Here is an 18,509-nt window from a genome sequence, read left to right as displayed (position 1 = left end):
TGAGGAATTGGGAAATGCTTATGTGGTAGTTAACAGCTCCCAGGTTGCTTCTTGGACTGAATGGCCCTCATGATGCTGCTCCATCTTATTGGGCCTGCTGTGCCTCTTAAGACATAAACCTGGTTCTCCTGACCCCGTGAAGGAACGTTCTCTGGTATGGTCTTAGATACCAGGCTTTTGCTCTTCCGAGAGCTTAGGTGTTTCTCTAGCAAGGCTAAAAGAAGGTCGGAGGGGTTGTTTTGGTAGGTTGCTACAAGCCAGAATGGTAGTTCCTGGAGAAGGGTGTAAAACCCTCCATTGCTGCTTCACCAACTGTAATGGCCTCCTTACCTCGTGCGGCCTATACACAAGTTCAAAGGGTGCAAACCCTAAGACTGGGATGTGTACAGCCTGAAGCAAAGAGGCCAACTGCTGCAACCTAGGTCCAATTGGATGGATATAGTAGTTCATTCATGAATTTACGGACACTTTGTCCCCCAAAGTTCATTAAACCTTTCCACCAGCCATTAGTTTGATGGTGGTACGGGGTGGCAACCAAGTGATCACCCCTATGAGTTTCCCACAGGTCTTTCATGGTGCCCTGCCGGAAATTAGATCCTGAATCCGTGTAAGGATATGCGGCAGGGCCACCTACCCTGGCAAAAATGTCTGTTAGCGGCCTGCGACACCCACTTTAGCCCCTGGTGTTGCCTAGAGCTACTGCTTCTGCCATCGGGAGCAAAGTCCACGAAAGGCAGTATGTACTGCTTTCCTCTGGGCGTCTTTCTGGGCGAAAAGGACCCAGATATCCACAGCTACTCACTGAAATGGGACGTCAATTATGGTAAGGCTGGAGAGGGACCATTGACCAGGTTCTTGGGGCTTTCCACTCTTTGGCACACCTCACAAAGACCGGACATAGCTTGGCAACGGCCGTTCCATCCCCTCCCCAGTGGAATGCTTCCCCAATCTGTCTTTGGTTCGTGTTCACCCCAGATGGCCACTGGGTATGGCATCATGGCTAAGCTAAAGATCTTCCCCGGTACTTAGTTGGAACCACAACCGTTTGTGTGGCTGCCATTCTTCCTGGTTGTCCACCCGAAAGAATTTCCTTGTATAAAAGTCCTTGGTCATATAACACAAGCGGGATTCGGTTAAAAGAGCTGAGAGGTGGTGGGGTGCTCCGTGCCACCACCCAAGCTTTCTGAGGCTTGATCATCTGCTTTCCTGCTCAGGCTGGAACTGTTCCTGAGGCTGGGGACACCAGTTCTGTCCTCAGACTGTGGACTTTGGGGCTTGGTCCTCTGGAAGCGTTGTAGCGTGATGGTGTTTCCGTTGCTGGTGAACCGCCTCTCCGCTGGTGACCTGGTGATTTTCTGGCTCTGGCTTGAGCCTCTTCGGTGTATGGTTTCTGTTGTTCTGCCAGTTCAGGCTCGCTGCCCCTTCTGGCGTGGAGGTTGAAGGCATATGGATTGCAACTGCCTGGTGCTGGTTCTGGTTCCAGTTCCGAGGTCCTGGGACTGGAGGTGCTGTGAGGTTGGTTCAGCGTTGGCAGGAAAATTCCCCGGGGATCACTACCTCTGTCTGGCGTCTCCTGTAAACACGACGGTTCCCGTGGACTGTCAGTATACAGGAATGGGTTGGAAGCTTGCCTGGCTTGCTGCGTATAAACCATTTCCCACCTCTTGGCCCGCTTCACCTGCGTTGGGCCAAGCTCGTCCCCAGGTACGGATGGGGGGGATGGAATAATTGCCATAGACTGCAAAAGTCCAATTCTGGACCAGCCTTGTTACTGGGACAGGCAGTTCAGCGTAGGCAGGTCTACAGCTGTGTGACATGAAGGGTAAATGTCACTTTGGCCTTTTGGGTGTGATGAGTTTGGATCCACGAGGATTGATGGATAGCTGACACTTGCTACCCCCGGGTCTTCCATGCGGTAAACCTTCTTTCCGCGCCACTCTCAAGCATGTTGCCCTTCCTCCAAGGGGAATTGAGAGGTATCTGGCCTGGGGGATCTTTGGTGTGATGGTGTGTAATGGACTTGTGACCCGGGTGGGTTCTTTGGGCAGTGTTTTATTATTGTCCCAGTTCATGACACTCTATAGGCATCTTCCACCTGACGCGGTCACTGAGCGTCGAGGTGAGTTACTGGAGACTGGTGAGGTGGGAAGGAATAGTGGGTCTGTGGCTTTCTTTGGGTTGTGGTGGGGTTTGGGGTTGCCCTCAGTTGTAGGATTTTATTGTTGGTGATGCCCCCTGGGGTTTTCATTCCCCTTTACTGTAGCTTTCTTGCTTTCTGCCACTTCCCATCCACTTGGCTCCAATCTCCCCCGCCTTGGTGAGATTTTTGGGTTTTCCATCTTGGAGCTGTACCGTGTTATGTCCTCAGGAACACCATCCGAAGAAACTGCTCCATTTGTGATGAGGCAGGTGCAGTTCGTCAATGGAGTGTGTGAACAATTCGGTTCTGTATCCAGGCCTTATAATTTTTTCCAACGTAGTAGGCCGTGTTTGGAATATGACCCATCTGGCGCTGGTTCCACTTTTTGAGTTCTTGACAACGCCGACCGGCATGATCCGGGGTCGATCCCTATTCTGTATCTTGGGCCTGGTTTGAAACAGATTTATAAATCGGTTCTTGGTCCTTTGGCATTTTCAGCCACCACTATCCGCTAGGGGTCACTGATGGTGTGACTGGAGCTCTACCATGTCTGGTCCTTCAGCGAGCTGTACCCAGATGCAGGCTCTTTCAAAATTTTCTAAGAGGCCTTCAGTGTCATCACCTGCCTTGTTAGTTGGGAAATTTCTTGTGCGGCTGAACAACAGACTGGCGACGGTCTACAGTGATTAGGATTGCGCGTTCTGATGCTAACCTGAGGTCTAATTCCAGGGCCGCCGCGCATGGCCTCCTCTGGTTTTCCATCTCTCGTGGAAGGCGCATCTTTGGCTGCTGTTCTCTCTTGAAGCTTCCTCTTTGGCTTGCTTGTTTCTCTTTTTGTAGGCAGTGTCTTGTTCTTTTTCTCTCAGCTCCATTCTCTGTATTTTTCTATTTCCAGGTCTCGCTGTGATCTGGGTCGTCTATTGATTTGGCTCTGCCTCTAGTCTCGCTCATCCTGCTTTAGGGCAAGTCTTGGTAGTTCATGTTCCTGTTTTCTTGTGTTGGGTGTGCCCGCTGGTTTGTGTCTGAACTGCTGGCTCTCGGTTGTTCTCCGTGGAGTCTGTCCTAGCAACTCCTTTTGGTTAACTTCTTGCTAGCTAACCTTGAGCAGTGCAAATTAACTAGAAAAACCAGTTTATTGTACCTGTGTGTGTTCTGCTGGGGTACTTGATTCCCCAATCGGAATTCTCACTGGCTTAACAATAGATCCTTTGACCTGAATGCACTCCTGGCTTGAAAATGCAGCCAAGCTGAGCAGAAGAGAAACAGAAAAAAAATTCTCTCTGGCTCCTTTTAAAACCACAACCCTTCCTCTCTGCTAAAACAAGCCCCTAGCAGAGAAAATGAAGAATATAATATCCTACTGGCTGGCTGGATTCTGATTTTTCCCACTTTGCTGCCACTCCATGTCATAAGCATGGGCCCAAATCTGGACCTTAGCGTCCAGAAATTCTGGGTGCCTGCCTGGAACCCTTCTAAGCTTAATTAACCAGCTCAGAATTTGATCTCGCTGCCACCAGCAAAAAAATTCCAGGTTTTGACTCCCTGCTGGTCTCCCCAAACCCTTCCTGGGGAACCCCAAGACTTCAAAGGCCCTGAGTCGTTACCACAAAGGAAACTAACCCACTTCCCTTCCCCCTCTCTCTCTCACCCAGACTTTCCTCTCTGGGCTAACCTGAGAGTACTGAGACACCTCTTACATCACAATACCAGAAGCATGTCTCCTTTTCTCTTCCACAAAGAGACCAACCAAATACAAGGAACAGAAAGTGATTCTATCTCTCTTCCCCCTCCCACAAATTCTCCCTGGTGCCTGCCAAGCTTTGTACCCTCCGTAGATCTAACACCAAAAAGAGAATTTCCCGCCCCTTCCACTTCCTCAGGCCTACCAGAGAGGAAAAATCAAACAAGTCTTAAAAAGAAAGCCTTTGACTTATAAAAAGAAAGAAAAAGACATAAAAATATATCTCATGCATTAAGGTGACAATACAACAGGGTATTCTTAAAAGAAAATAATGAATAAAACAGCTTATTCAAAAAAGAGATCAATTTAAACATTCCAGCAAAACCTACAGCAAGGTAAATACAAAAAAAAAAACAATAAACAAGCCTAGTTGTTTTTTGCTACCTTTGTGACTAACTTGAAACTGAAGATTAGAAGCTTACCAGAATAGAAAGATCCCCTCTCAGAGCTGAGAGCCAGACAAAAGACACTAGACCAACATTCCCTCCTGAGGTTTTGAAAAAATCCAGTTTCCTGATTTGGTCTTGGTCAGGGTGTTTGGTTCCCTTTGTACCCTGTACAGGTGTGAAACGAAACATTAACCCTTAGCGATCTGTTGTATGACAGATGGGCTCTCCATTTTTGTTTAAGGGAGTAGGCTGCAGCTCACTTGCCTACCAATATAATTCCCATTAGTGGGTTGGGAGGAGTTTATGAATCCACCCTTTAGACTGGGACAGTCTTTACTTAGTGGATACTATGGAGATGTCAGAATAGATGAGTTCTCCAAAGCCACATAGGCCAAGAGTCACACAGACTAGGTCCCTTAGGGCAATTTGAGTAGGCGCTATCAGAGTCCTGCAAAAGAATTAGGGCTTACTTAGATTCAACAGTTGGTTAGTTTTTAAATGTTCTATTGCCTCTATTAGCTTGCATTTGAGGGTAATGAAAGCTTTTCTATGCTTATTAAAGAGACAACCAAAGTGCACCAAAGTGCAGGAAAACACACACTATAGGATGAATAAAACATGCAACACTGCACTTTTGATCAGAGAGATGGTAGAAATCATTCAGATGTGTGATCGAGATGTTCTTCAGTGTGTTACACTAGGTCATACATATGAAGTTTGTTAGACTTAGTCTGAGACAGGGACCCTGTTTCTCTGATCATAACTAATACTTTCTTTCCCTTTATCTCTTGTTAGGTTCTGCCTGCTAGAAAGGAGGTGAAACCGGGCATGATACTCCTCTTTGAACTCTTTCTTCTTCATGAGACCAATACTTACATCGACCGTGTTGTAGGATGGGGCGCTTTTCCTTTATGTGATAATAATTTCAACACTTTACAGGGGAAGTTTAAATGCCCTTTTCTCAGAGGCCATTATGATTCAAAATTTGACCGCTTCAAAAAAATTGAAAATTTGATTTCATTGGATTTAGACCACTGGTTGTGCAACCTCTATTTTCAGGTTTGTATTAAGAAGCCTTAGGCTTGCCATACACCCCTCCTCATGGATTCCAGTTTGCCTTGGACACACTTAAAACCAGTGTTATCTTAAAGCAGGATAAAGGGTAATGGTAATAACTTGAATACATTTCCAGGAATACAAGTTTATATTGAAGAAGTATCTTTGATAAGGAAGGAAAGGATATGACAAATACTGTTAGAAATATTGATATTAGGAGCATTATAAAAAAAAAAGTAACAAAACATTGAAAACTGTTGGATTTGAAAAATCAGATTCATCCTTGATCTTCTGAGCCAGGTTCGAGATCCTGTAGCCTAGAGGTGCTACTGATTCTAGCAACCCATGGTTTACTGAATAGTCCAGAATTAAATGTGAGAGTGAGTGACTGCTAGTGTCTGTGAGCTTTAATAAAATGAGAAGGAGAGCGTGAGCTAGGTAAAGGAGGAAATACTGGAAGGAGTGGGGGCAATTGTGAAGAAAGAAGTGTTTGGGAGGATGGGAGCTTTCCAGAATCATAAAGGCACCTCTGTTAACGTCTAGAGTTTATGGCTGCACTGCCCTGGAGTTCAGGCTACAAGGATGTGAATAGCAGAGGTCACCAAGGGCATGGTGACATGTAGAGCACCATGAGTTAAACCGTCCCTCAGAGACCGCAGCAGGGAAAGCACTGCAGTGTGTTCACACTGTCAGCTGCAAGTGCACTGGCATGGCCATATTTCCAGCACGTGCAGAGGCATTGGGAGCAATGCATTATGGGCCACTATCTCACAGAGCACCTCTTCCCATTCTGGTGCTGTAGCTTGTGGGAAGGGGGCTGGGAGTGCGGGGCATTCTGGATCCTGTCCCAAAGCCTCGTGATACATCGCTTCACATCCCAGCAATCCCTGTGCTTCCGTCCACATTTGACGCCACCTTTCAATGGTTTTTGTACTGCCTGCTCTGTCTTCCCTTTTGGTCTCCAGGAATGGATCCTGAACTGCTGAGGAATATGCTGATGGGTCTCGCCAGCAGGTCACGAATTGAAGTCAAGTTACTCCATAAGCTACAAACTGACACTGAGGAGTCCGAGGATGATGTCGATTCACATAACGCATATGACACGAGCAGTGGTGAAGCTGGGTTTTAGCAGCAGGGGAAGCGAACAAATAAAAATAGGCACCACTCACTGCGAAGAAAAAAGAAAAAAAGAAAAAAGAAAACCCCCGACTAACCCGGAGTGGTTGAAGGACCCGCCGCCAAAGTGCTGCTGAAGCCCCGGAGCGGACTTGGCATGGCTGAAGTGCCACTGAAGACCCAGAGCACCGCCAAGTGAGTAAAGATTAAAAAGGCTCCACTTTTCTCCTCAGTTGGTGCTGCTGCTCCTGCTGCTCCCCCCCAGCTTCACCACTGAACACGAGATAGCTAGTGGCATTCATGGACATGCTCACCACCGGGGAGCTCCACTTTTGGGCTGAGGAAACAAGCACTGAGTCATGCAAGTCTGGGATGACAAACAGTGGCTGCAGAACTTTTCGATGGGACTGTGTGCTAAGTTCGCCCCCACCCTGTGGCGCAAGGATACGAGATTGAGAGCTGCCCTGCCGGTGGAGAAGTGGTTGGCTATTGCAATCTGGAAGCTACCAATCAGTTGCTAACCATTTTGGAGTGGGAAAATCAACCATTGGAATCATTTTGATGCAAGTTTGCAGGGGCATTAATCACATCCTGCTCAGAAGAACCGTGACTCTGGGGAACGTGCATGACATTTTGGCTGGCTTCGCCCAAATGGGTTTCCCTAACTGCAAAGGGGTGATAGATGGGATGCATATTCCAATTCTGGCACCAGCCCATCTAGCCTCCGAGTATGTTAATCAGAAAGGGTAGTTCTCCAGGCACTTGTGGATCACTCTGGGCGTTTCACTGACATTAACGCAGGCTGGTCTGGAAAGGTGCATGACGCACACATCTTTTGGAACACAGGACTGTTCAGGAAGCTGCAAACCGGGACTTTCTTCCCAGACCAGATCACCGTAGGGGAAGTCGAAATGCCCATTGTGATCCTGGGAGACCCTGCTTACCCTTTAATGCCGTGGCTCATGAAACCCTACACAGGGACCTTTGACAGCAGCAAGGAGTGCTTCAACAACAGGCTGAGCCGGTGCAGAATGACTGTGGAGTGTGCTTTTGGCCATTTAAAGGACCGCTGGCACTGTCTTTATGGGAAGCTGGACCTGGCCGATGACAACATCCTCACGGTTATATCCGCATGCTGTACCCTCCATAACATTTGTGAAGGGAAGGGTGAAAGATTCACTGAGGCATGGACCTTAGAGGTTCATAACCTAGAGGCTGAATTTGAACAGCCAGAGAGGAGGGCTATCAGAGGGGCCTAGCACGGGGCTGCAAAGATTAGAGATGCTTTGAGGGAGCAATTTGAGGCTGAAAGCCACCACTAATGTTTGGTGCTGTGCACAGGAGTGAGGTGCTGTGGTTCCAATGTTAGTAGGAATCTATTTGCTACGTATGATGCACTGACTTGCAGTGCTTGCTGCTTTCATGGGCTATGGTATCTTTTACTTAATGCAGTAATAAAGAATGTTTACAAAGCCAAACGATTCATTCATTGAAAAGAAAATTCATTTATTGAACAGAAACACAACTGCTTGGGAACCAAAAAGGGCATAACACATCTATGCTATGTGGGACGAGGGAAGTGGGTAGGGTGGGGAACAGTACCATCACAGATTTGTGAATGTCCTGTTGTCATACTCAGCCTTCCTGTCTGGAGTGCTGTGCAATGAGAGCTGCATTTCGGGCTGGCTACAATGCATGGTGATGGGGGATGAGTGCAGTGGGTAAGGGTTATACTTTTCAGGGCTGGGTGTGAAGCTACAGGTGTTGGAGGCAGCTGGTGGCAATAAGAACTTGGAAGCTGGGGAAAGTGAGTTGGCGGGAACATGGGGGCACAAGGGAAAGAGTTTTGGGACAAGGACTTCAGGGGTGGGCGGGCATGGAAGTGCTCCATCTGCATTGCTACAAGCGCCTCTATTGAGTCCACTTGGCGCTCCATGATGCTTAACAGCTGCTCTGTGCTTGGATGCTGGCGAGCCGCATTCTGCTGGCAGACCCCCCTTTCACTCTTCTGCCACTCCTGCACTTTTTGATTTCCATTAAGGAACTGTTGCATGACTTCATGCAGCATGTCCTCTTTGCTTTTTCTCGTCCGCTTCCTGACTCTTTGGAGTCTTTCAGCCATTGATAAGAAGGACAGCTGGGATCTCAAGGTTGCATCTGTAAAGCCAAAATGCAGCTCTTAACAGAGGCAGCATTGTTCACACCAGACAGAGCAAGTATGATTCAGCCGTACTTAAAAACAAGCACAGTGTACACAATAGCAGAAACTGCCCTTCCCAAAGTGAGCGCACATAACCCACAGGAGCCCCAGAATGGTGAGTAAGCACAGGGGCAAGAGGACTGATGGTTTCACGGCCGTACTGTCCTCTGGGGTTCTGTGCCTTGGGGAGAGCCAACAGCTGCAAGGGGCCCCTACACTGAACACTGTCCCCACATTTTCCACAGGAGTTCATCCTGGAAGATATCTCACTGCTGAGGGTGACCTGGGAAGCAAGGGAGTGTCTTCTACTACAATGCGGCTTCCGCCCTCACCCATATGCAGCTTGCTTGTGTGCAGCAGTGGTTCCCACCACCCCTCACTGCACAGTGGTGCTGACATGTTAGCCTGACTGGGACAAGGAGCACAGTAGCTCTGCCAAGAAACCTGCACAAGCGCATTGCCCAGGTTCTGCAAGAGACCTTTGAAGAGATCACTGAGGCCGATTACTGCGATGTGAGAGAGTACATCAACTCCCTATTCTGCATCTAGGCATGCATGCAGCCCTAACCCTCCTCACCCCAAAAGCCCGCACTGAACAACTTTGTTCCCAAAATAAAAGCTGCTTACCAAGCACCTCCTCTGGTGTTTGTCCTTCCGTAAGCCCTGGCCGCTGCGACTGGCTACCTTCCTCCTGGCTTGAAAACAGCTCCAGGATGCATGCATCTAGGGATGCCGGGCTGTCTCCCTCCTCCTCAGCACCTTCGATCTTGCTTTCCTCCTCCTCCTCCTGCCTTCTTGAACTTGCCTCTGAAGTGTCCATGGTGGTCTTCAGAGTGGAGGTGGGGTCACCCCCAAGTATTGCGTCCAGCTCTTTGTAGAAATGGCAGGTCACAGAGGCAGCACTGGAGTGGCTGTTTGCCTCCTGTGCTTTGTGGTAGGCATTCTGCAGCTCCTTCACTTTAACCTAGCACTGCAGTGCGCCCTGGTCATGGCCCTTTTCCATCATGTCACTTGATATATGCCCAAAGGTATCATAATTCCTACGGCTGGAGCACAGCTGGGACTGGACAGTTTCCTCCCCCCAACACTGAGGTCCAGCACCTCACCATTGCTTCATATTGGGGATCGCCTGGCACGTGGAGGCATGGTCACCTGGAAAGATTCAATGAGAGCACTCCATGCCTTGCTGAGCAAACAGGAAGGGAATTTTCAAAATTCCCAGAGAATTTAAAACGCGGGTCTGATGGCTGGTCACCTGAGGGCAGGACAGTAGAGTTCAAAGTGATGACCAGAGTGACTAGAACAGGCATTGTGGGACACTTCTGGAGGCCGATCAGAGCGCATTAATAGACCAAGGCATTCACATGGGCACCGCGTCGCTCCAGCTGTGGGGCAACAAGTGTTATGGTTCTTATGGAGGTGGATTACCAGGAGCGCTCCAGCCGCGAAATCTGGGCACTCTACATGCCCTGCCAGTGTGGACGTGTCATGAGTTAGGGCTCCCGGAGCTGCTTTAATGTGCTCTAATGTGCAAGTGTAGCCATGCCCAAAGTGCTGTGCTGTTACTCCTCTGAGTGGATACTGCAAGGTGAGAGCTAAAAGGTTCCTAGTTTGCGTTAACTTAGTCTTCTTGAAACAGCACTTCATTGATGGAAACTGGGACGAGGACTAAATTTATGAGTTAACGTGAACTAAGAACTTTTTACTTTGTGTCTGCAGCGTCCACTCAGGAGAGTTACAGCACAGCACTTTGATGTGCACTGCTATTCATGCCCCTGTAGTCCTAACTGCCAGGCAGTGTAGACAAGCCCTAACAACAGTGTAAGAATAAAGATGTCTTGATTTTTGTGGAATACTGAACCATTCAGATAACAGATTTCTCTTTTACTAGATTATTAAACTACCATGGTATTCAGATGAGCAGAAGACATATGAGACATGTCTCCAGCTCTCACCTGAATTTCTTGCTTATTCAAACATTACTGAGAAGAATGGAGATTCAGACAAAATAAAAATATCTGGACCACAAGATGATGGATTCAGAAGTTCATGTCTACATCCAGGCACTCACTCAAAATGCTCCTTAGCATCTTTTCAAGGTTGGTTAGCCATTACTTTTCTTGCTAAATTAGTATCACCCAGAAACCTTCTCATTAGGTAATATAGATAAATAGGTATTATAGGTGGCACTACAGCAATCCCTATAATTGTGGCTTGGGGGGCAGTTTGTGCTGATACCCTGGGTCTGAGTCTCCACCAAAGCCACAACATCCATTCTGCTATTGTTTGCACACTAGCTCAGTAGAGCTGACATAAGTCTGTCTACTGGGGCTGCAAGGCTTGCTCCCAGCTGCAGTGTAGACAGACCCATTGAGTCTTCCGAAGCAGCCTCACTGACCATAAGAACTTAAGAATGGCCATACTGGGTCAGACCAAAGGTCCACCTAACTCAGTATCCTGCCTTCCAACAGTGGCCAATACCAGGTGCTTCAGAGGGAATGAACAGAACAGGCAAGCATCAAGTGATCCATCCCCTGTCATCCACACCCAGCTTCTGGCAAACAGAGACTAAGGACACTCATAGCATGGGGTTGAATCCCTGACCATCCTAGCTAATACCCTTTGATGGACTTATCCTCCATGAAGTTATCTAGTTCTTTTTTTGACCAGACAGCAGACTTTCCTGACAGTCTCCCACCCAAATAGATCCTGCTCCTCCTCTATAAAGACAAGCACAAGAAGGGTACCAAAGCACTCTGCTGTGTGGCTGAATTTTCTATGTAAGCATGTGAGAGTGGCTGCAGAGATCAAAGATCTTCTTCTTTTGGCAGGCAGGCACTTCCCCGTGTAGTCTCCGTTAATTAGCTGGAGGCTGCAGCTCAACAATAGCTTCTGCTTTCCGTTTGTGTCTTGTGTGTATCTTAATCATTAAAGAGTTTGGTTCTTGAACACAAAGTTGCCTTAGTTGTTTGAGAATAGAAAAAAAAGTATGGGAAGTTGGGTGTAGGACAGGGAGGGAGTCAGGAGTTGGAAAAGATGACAACCTGCAATATAAGCTGGAGTCAATTTGTGCAGAATACCGAGAAGTTTAGATTTGAAGAGTGAGGTGAAAAGAAGGCAGTAGGAGCATTTGAGGCAGCAGATGACATGGAGCAATGGGCAAGGAAGATGAGGTTTGCAGGATAGTTGACAACTATTATTACTGGGCACTTTAGAGTCCAGCAGAACTTGTACTGTGGCCCCCATAGGGATTTATGTGGCCTGTAGTATTTGCAGCTGAGAGCGCTTAGACTTATACTAAGTAGGGGAGTAAGACCTCTTCACATAATATGTATGCAGTTGCCACCTTCCAGAGGCAGACACCTACTCATGTATGGCATTTGCGTGTGGTATCCAAGATGTACCATTTATAATTTATCAAGTAAACATAGAGATTGGCAAATAATTAACAAACCAAGATCATCCCCACCATTATTATTTCTTCATCTCATGTACATACACACACTGAAAAAAATGTGCAAGTGGCCAAGTGCCATCACCAGAAACATGCATGTGTGTGCACACACTCACACACACAGACACACACAATGTGTCACAAGCATATCAAAAAAGTTTTGAATGATGTAAGTTTTGAGAACTACAGAGTAGCATTAGTGCATGTGCTGTTCCGTACACAGATCTCTGAAGCAGGCTGATAAGCTGATTGTGGGAGAGCTGTATTCTCCAGCCTGTGTAGATTTACACAACCAAATCTCTAGGAATAATTTTCCACATTGTTTATATTTATTTATTTTTCTTGGAACCTTCTTTAAAGATATTATTAGCTGTTAATAACCCCCATGGATTTGTTTTCTAATGTATCTGTGCAGTGCTACAGTATGCTGTTTCTGCTAGTGATATGTTGCTAAGAGATTTAATAATGGGTAAACAAACACAACATGTGGTAATCCATTTCAAATTAAAAGTTTATTAAATGCTAGCTTGATGACTTTCTGGCTATTTACAATTAAAGGAGCAAACCTTAGGGAACTGGAGATCACGTGGTGAAAATCATGACTCCAACATTTCCAACAGAAATGTGTTTATGATCTGCGGCAAGCTGTCGCACATTGATATGCTCTACAAATACTGTATTATATCTGTTAAGCTGCAAAGAGCTATGTTCAAGTGACATAAAGGTTGAGACACAAGCCAGAAAAAGCGAGAACATTCTAAATGTAAGACCAATGCTCAGTCTTTAACTCACTTCACTGTGGTAGTCTAAACAGTGAGTGATCTTACATAGCTGTACCGTATGTGCTGCTGCAATATATAAACAAAATAGAGCAGGTTAAGAGAAGGCATTTAGTCCTTAATGCTGATTTTTTTCATGCTTTTAGAAAGTAAAGTCAAAAACCTTCACATCACTGCCACTAGTTGAGGGCTACGTTGTGCTTATTTTAAGCACAGTCATGTATTGAGGTTTGTGCATGGGGGAGCTCAGGTGAGAGGGATTGCACTTCAGGGAATGACAATTCTTTCCAGAGGTCCCTTGGGTGCATAAGGTGTTTACTGGCTACAGTGTGCTAATGACTCCACCGATGTGTCCGTCCATCCTGTTTCACAGACCAGTGTGTAGGGGTGATAGTACTACTGCCCTGCCTTCTCCCTACCCGTTTTGGGTTCTGGTTATTGCTCAGAGTCGTAGAGGAAGCAAACTCTCTGCTCCCATGAGTTTTAAGTATTGCCTTGTTGAGAAAAGTTCTTGCCACTGTTTGGCATCTTGCCTTCCCAAAGGGAAGCATTAAGAATCTCTGTCAAAAATGGACCAAAAACCTCTCCACTGGCTTTCATTAGCCATGAAGGGCGTGTGTTTGTTGTACATAATGGGGAATGACCACAGCTCTTTTCGCAAAACTTCATCTAGGAAAATTGGATTAAACTGCCAGCAAAGCTGGTGCACTTTTCCCCTCCTGCTCTGAAACTTCTCTTTCTGAATTGGCCTAACTAGCCTTGTTCTGATTGACTTACTCTTCTAAATAGATTAAAACTTCTTCTTAGATGAGAATCTCCATAGAAAATTATACATTAGGCACAAACAGAGCATCATCTTTCAGAGCCTATTCTGACTCACATCGAAGTCAATAGCAAGACTCCCAATGATTTCAATGGCAGTAGGGGCTTTGGTTTGTGAAAAAGACCTTCTTAACTCATTCGTGCATAAAGGTGTCCCATGAGGGGCAGATCTTTCACCCTCACTAAAGTAATATAATATTTTAAGGGTTATGAGAGTCATTTTTGTATTTGTTCTCAAGCTCACACGCCTTTTAATCTTTGACTCAAACTCAGGTAGGTAATTTCACTGTCCATTTGTTATGACATAAACACCTGAAAGAGTGCTGTTTCTTGCCCATCGCTGTACCACTCCTGTTAAAATATGGAAGCTTATTTTGTACACAGTATGACAGATGAGCAAACAAAACAGCTTTAAAACCAGATATGCATTGATCCCCTCCGTTTCTGACATTTAGAATAAAATTTTGCCTTTTGTGGTTTCTGAATTGTATTAGGATAATGCTACTAATTTATTATTGCTATGCAACATTTGTATCATGGTGGTACCTAGAGACCTTTGTCAAGTTGAGGGCCCATATGCTAGGTATCGCACCAACATATAATAAAGCTAGTCCCTGCCCTCGAAGAACAAATAGTTTAGATCACAAGACCTAACGGTTGGGGGGGGAGGGGGAAGTGAGGGGAGGGATCAGGGTACCAGAAATAATAGGGTTGTTTTGACACAGAATAGCATTTGTGCAATTCTTAGCCAAACAATAGCAATCTTCACTGTTCTCCCTACCTGGCTAGCTGTTATCAGATGATAGGATTTTTTCAGTGAGATTACTTCAGGTTTCCACCAGCAAAACAGAGCAGAATTTAGCCGATTGTGTACATAACTCTGCATGCTGCCATAACATAGATGCTATTATTTCAGAAACCTAATGGACCTATGAGTCCCAAGGATGCCTGCACTGTGAGATCTATGACCTGCAACCCACACCAGTGTTTGCTTATTTTCGGGGGGTTGGTTTTTTGTTTGTTTTCCTGGTGGTATGGCCTGTGGTCAAATCTGTAGTCTGTTTTCCCCCTCTAAACAATCCTCTCCATTTTTAAATACCTCTGAATGCCCTCATGATAAAGAACTGTATGCATCATTTTGAAATCACCATTTGGTGGGATTTTGTGGCTTCCATGAAACTCTGTAAAATCTGGTGTACAATCCCTGGGAAACACACCATTTTCTAAATTCCAACAGTATGAGTGCAGGACTGAGCTTCGTCTAGCCTATATTTGGAATGTGAGCTTGTCAGCCAGTTCAAAGGGATTCATTCAAAATTCAGTAATTTCAGATTGTAAGATTCAGCAGAACTGTTTGTAATGTTCACGCCTTTATAGGGCTAGTGACTTCTCACTGAGGGGTATTGCTTTGAGTTTAGAAATGGGCTGAAACCCAGAACTCAAAATGGAACTCCCCTGAAAATACCATCCTGTGGTTTCTAACCAAAACCATAAGCGAGGCTACACACTAAAAATTCAGTCCAGGTCTGTTGAAAATTTCACTGTTATTCATGAACATTGAAGTGAAACTGGCTTTGATCTTGGATTTATAACAAAATGTCACAATAGGCCTGATCCAAAGCCCATTAAGTCAGTACTATAGAAAGATGCTCACGGATCTGTGTAGTCTTTGGCCAGGTTCCCCCCCCCCCCGCCCCCCCCACACAATGAAAGTTGCATGCAGCTCTACTAGCTATCTGTATTTTTTTTCCTTTCTCAAAAGTACACACTTCTTTCCCTTAAGATTGAAAAACAACAACCACAAAATCCTTTCAAAACTATTTTAAAGACACCTGTTTTCACCCCTGTGCAATGAACAAATAGCTAGCTTATTTTTCTAACTCATTTTTTGTTTGAAAATCCAGCTATCAGTGTGCCACATGTATCAACTGGAGAAAAGTTGAAACAGCTAAGGTTGTTTTTTTTTAATTCCCCAAACTGTGGTTTATAATGGGAATATATGTTATATGGAGGTACCATTTTCATACATACCATTTATCATTTAATTTTATAACTGAGAAAGCTTTTCAGCCTTTCTTTTCTTTGCCTCCTCCTTGGCTGTTGAAGATAACATTACTTTGCATCACTCAGCATCAGTAATAATTGTGAAACTCACTGGAATTGTAAAGTTTTAAAGAGTTGTACAGGTCTTTAATTGTAAATTACTTTTGACAGGACTGTTATGCAAAAACCTGGTTCATCCCAAAGTGATGCTAGTTGGCAAGCCGTTACTGCTCCCTGGGCAAAGAAACATGTGGAAGGAATTGTTCTTTTACATTTCACAGCTTGTCATTTCCTCTGCAGGGCAACCTTTGACCTCTTGGAGAGATCCTGACACCCATAAGGGAAGTATTCCCACTGTTGTAAAGGAAGTGGGAAAGCAGTTTAATGCTGTGAAAGGAAGGGAAGAGTTTGTGTCAAAAGAAACTGGGAGGAAAAGAGATGAGAAGAGTTTAAAATGTTTCCAGCAGGTTAGACTTTCTATCACATTATCTAATTTACTAAAAGTTTGAAAACAGACCTGTTTACATTTTTTTAAAAAAAAATCCCGCAAAACTTTCAATGATATTACCTCTCAATTATTTCACTAGGCAGAGGAGGCAATGGATGAGTTTAAATTAAAAGTGAAGGATCAAAAGAAGCCTCAACAAAAAGGTACAAAAAGTGGTTTGCTTCTCTGTTAAAAATATATCAGTAGGCCAAATGTGTTAGTAATTACAAGGTGTGTGTGTGACAACATCTGAATATGTTGGGTATTTCTGTGACATTTTTACATCCTTTCATTTTATTTGGTCATTTATATTCATGCCTCACTATGTTTTTTTTTTCTCTCCTGCACCAGTATTCCTGGCAATGTCCCTTGTTTACTGGGCTGAATAAACATATATGTGTGTGCAAGTCCATATTCATATTGGGCAGTGTTTTTTCATTGGGATAGAAGACTATCCACGAAGGCAAGGAACTTGAGTGTTACATTATCACATTTTATTCCAAGTAAAAAATCATTGGCAGGAAGGTAGATAAGTGAGCTAAGTAAAGATGGGATGCAAAAGCCAATCTGCTGCAAATAATTGCATGAATGAAAATCTCGTCTGTTTGTTCAGGAGAAGGTATTATAATCTTTCACTTTAGGAAGTCAATACTCATTCCTTGCCCTCACCCCTCGAAAACCATCAGAGCAATCTGGCCCCACAACACCTTTGTTATTCCAGTCAGAAATCAGTTGCTTGGTAGGATTAAAAATTGATATTTTTGTGAGTGGGAAAAGTTTCTGTTGGAGAGGTGACATGTATACTTACAGTTGACTTACGAAGCAATGGTGAAGAGACCGTGGGCCTTCATCATAGCATTCCTCACTATACTGCTGCTGTGGTACTTTGGCTTCTTCCGTGCTGGTTGTTTCTGTTTTACTGTTACATACTGATGTAAAAGTAATTACATTGGAAAAAAACCCCACCAAGATACTTCCATTAGTAATTCCTTGTGGGCATCATTTTAAAGGGAATAAAGGGACACTTTTGAGAAGAAGAATATTTACCCTTCTTTCTTTATAGCCGGGGGTTCCACGCAGGTAGGATCTCAGACGGCTGAACCAGGATGTTTCCTTCTCTTTCTCTCCCAATCCACTCCTCGTGTGTTCAAGATTGGATTAATTCATACAAATGGGGGGATATTCTGCATTCACTATCAATTTACAACAATAATTGAAATTCTTCTGTTTTTTATATGCTTGCAACCCCATTGATTCCCCTCATTGTGTTGTAGAAGCAGGATTTTGTCTATATTGCATGATCTGTTCTATTACTCATGTAATAACTTACCGTAGATAGTCGCTTCCGTGTCTTTTGTCCCACTCCGGGTGTCATGCTTCTAAAACCCATGCCTCCAGAACTGAAAGAACAGTTGTGGAAACCAGAAGACGCTGGGTCTGATCCTTCTCTGACTCACACCAGTGTAAATCAGGAGTAACTCAATTCAAAAGTCAGTGGAGTTAAACTGGTGTAAGATGAGCATAAGCAAAATCAGAATTGGGTCATATGTAGAGCTGGATGAAAGTTTTTGAAAAACACGGTTTTCTTAAGTGAAATATGCAGATTCAGTTACACCAAAACATTTTCAAATTTATGCTGATTTTGCTCAATTGTTTGTTTAAAAAAGAAACCTTCAAAAATGAGAAAAATCAAAATGTTTTGCTTTATCATTTTCTAAACAAAACTTTTGGGGGGGGGCGGTTCAAAATGACTGTTTGTTTCAAAACTTCCTTTACTTTTATTTTTAAAAATTCAAAATTTTTAAAAATGCTCAAAACCTCAGCAATATGTTTGTTTTGTCAAAATGAAATATTTTGATCAACTTTTCAATATGCCAAACATTTTGAATATTTTTGTTTTCTATACAGCCAAAAACTATTTTTATTCAACTTTTCAAAATTGCCAATGAACTGAAAAATCAGTTTTTCACCCAGCTCTAGTCATATGGAGAACAAGCATTTTCTAGTGAGGACCATCCTGTTTCTTTTTCTCCATATTTTTAACCTTCAAAAACTATTCCTTATAATGCTGACTGTGTATCTTGAGTGTTTTGCTTGCATCATGTAAGTCACCTTTGTTTTCTCGTCTTATATCTTTCATAGTAGGTAAAAGTGTGTAATAGCCTCCTCAGTTTTAATCAACTCTGTCTTCTGTTGGGACAGTCCTTGATTTGCATTCACTGCAAAGGCTCCCTGCACTCCTCTCAGCAGCGTGAGAGCTTATACTGTTAGGTCTTCAAGAG

General features: G+C 44.5%; 1 protein-coding gene across 1 annotated transcript in view; it reads left to right on the top strand.

Annotated features, from left to right (window-relative positions):
• LOC116816208 (uncharacterized) overlaps positions 1–18,509 on the top strand; it is a gene marked incomplete at its 5' end in the record, with an annotated part of 265,924 nt that overhangs the window by 78,962 nt on the left and 168,453 nt on the right. Inside the window, 4 exons of the mRNA XM_075062012.1 lie at positions 5,066–5,329; positions 10,534–10,741; positions 16,041–16,207; positions 16,328–16,391. Of these exons, the coding sequence (XP_074918113.1) occupies positions 5,066–5,329; positions 10,534–10,741; positions 16,041–16,207; positions 16,328–16,391 (703 nt within the window). The remainder of the gene's footprint in view (positions 1–5,065; positions 5,330–10,533; positions 10,742–16,040; positions 16,208–16,327; positions 16,392–18,509) is intronic.

The sequence above is a fragment of the Chelonoidis abingdonii genome, chromosome 2, assembly GCF_003597395.2.
Source record: "Chelonoidis abingdonii isolate Lonesome George chromosome 2, CheloAbing_2.0, whole genome shotgun sequence".
NCBI lineage: Eukaryota > Metazoa > Chordata > Testudines > Testudinidae > Chelonoidis > Chelonoidis abingdonii.
Note: the sequence above shows the minus strand (reverse complement) of the source record. Positions and strands in the feature narration are given on the sequence as shown.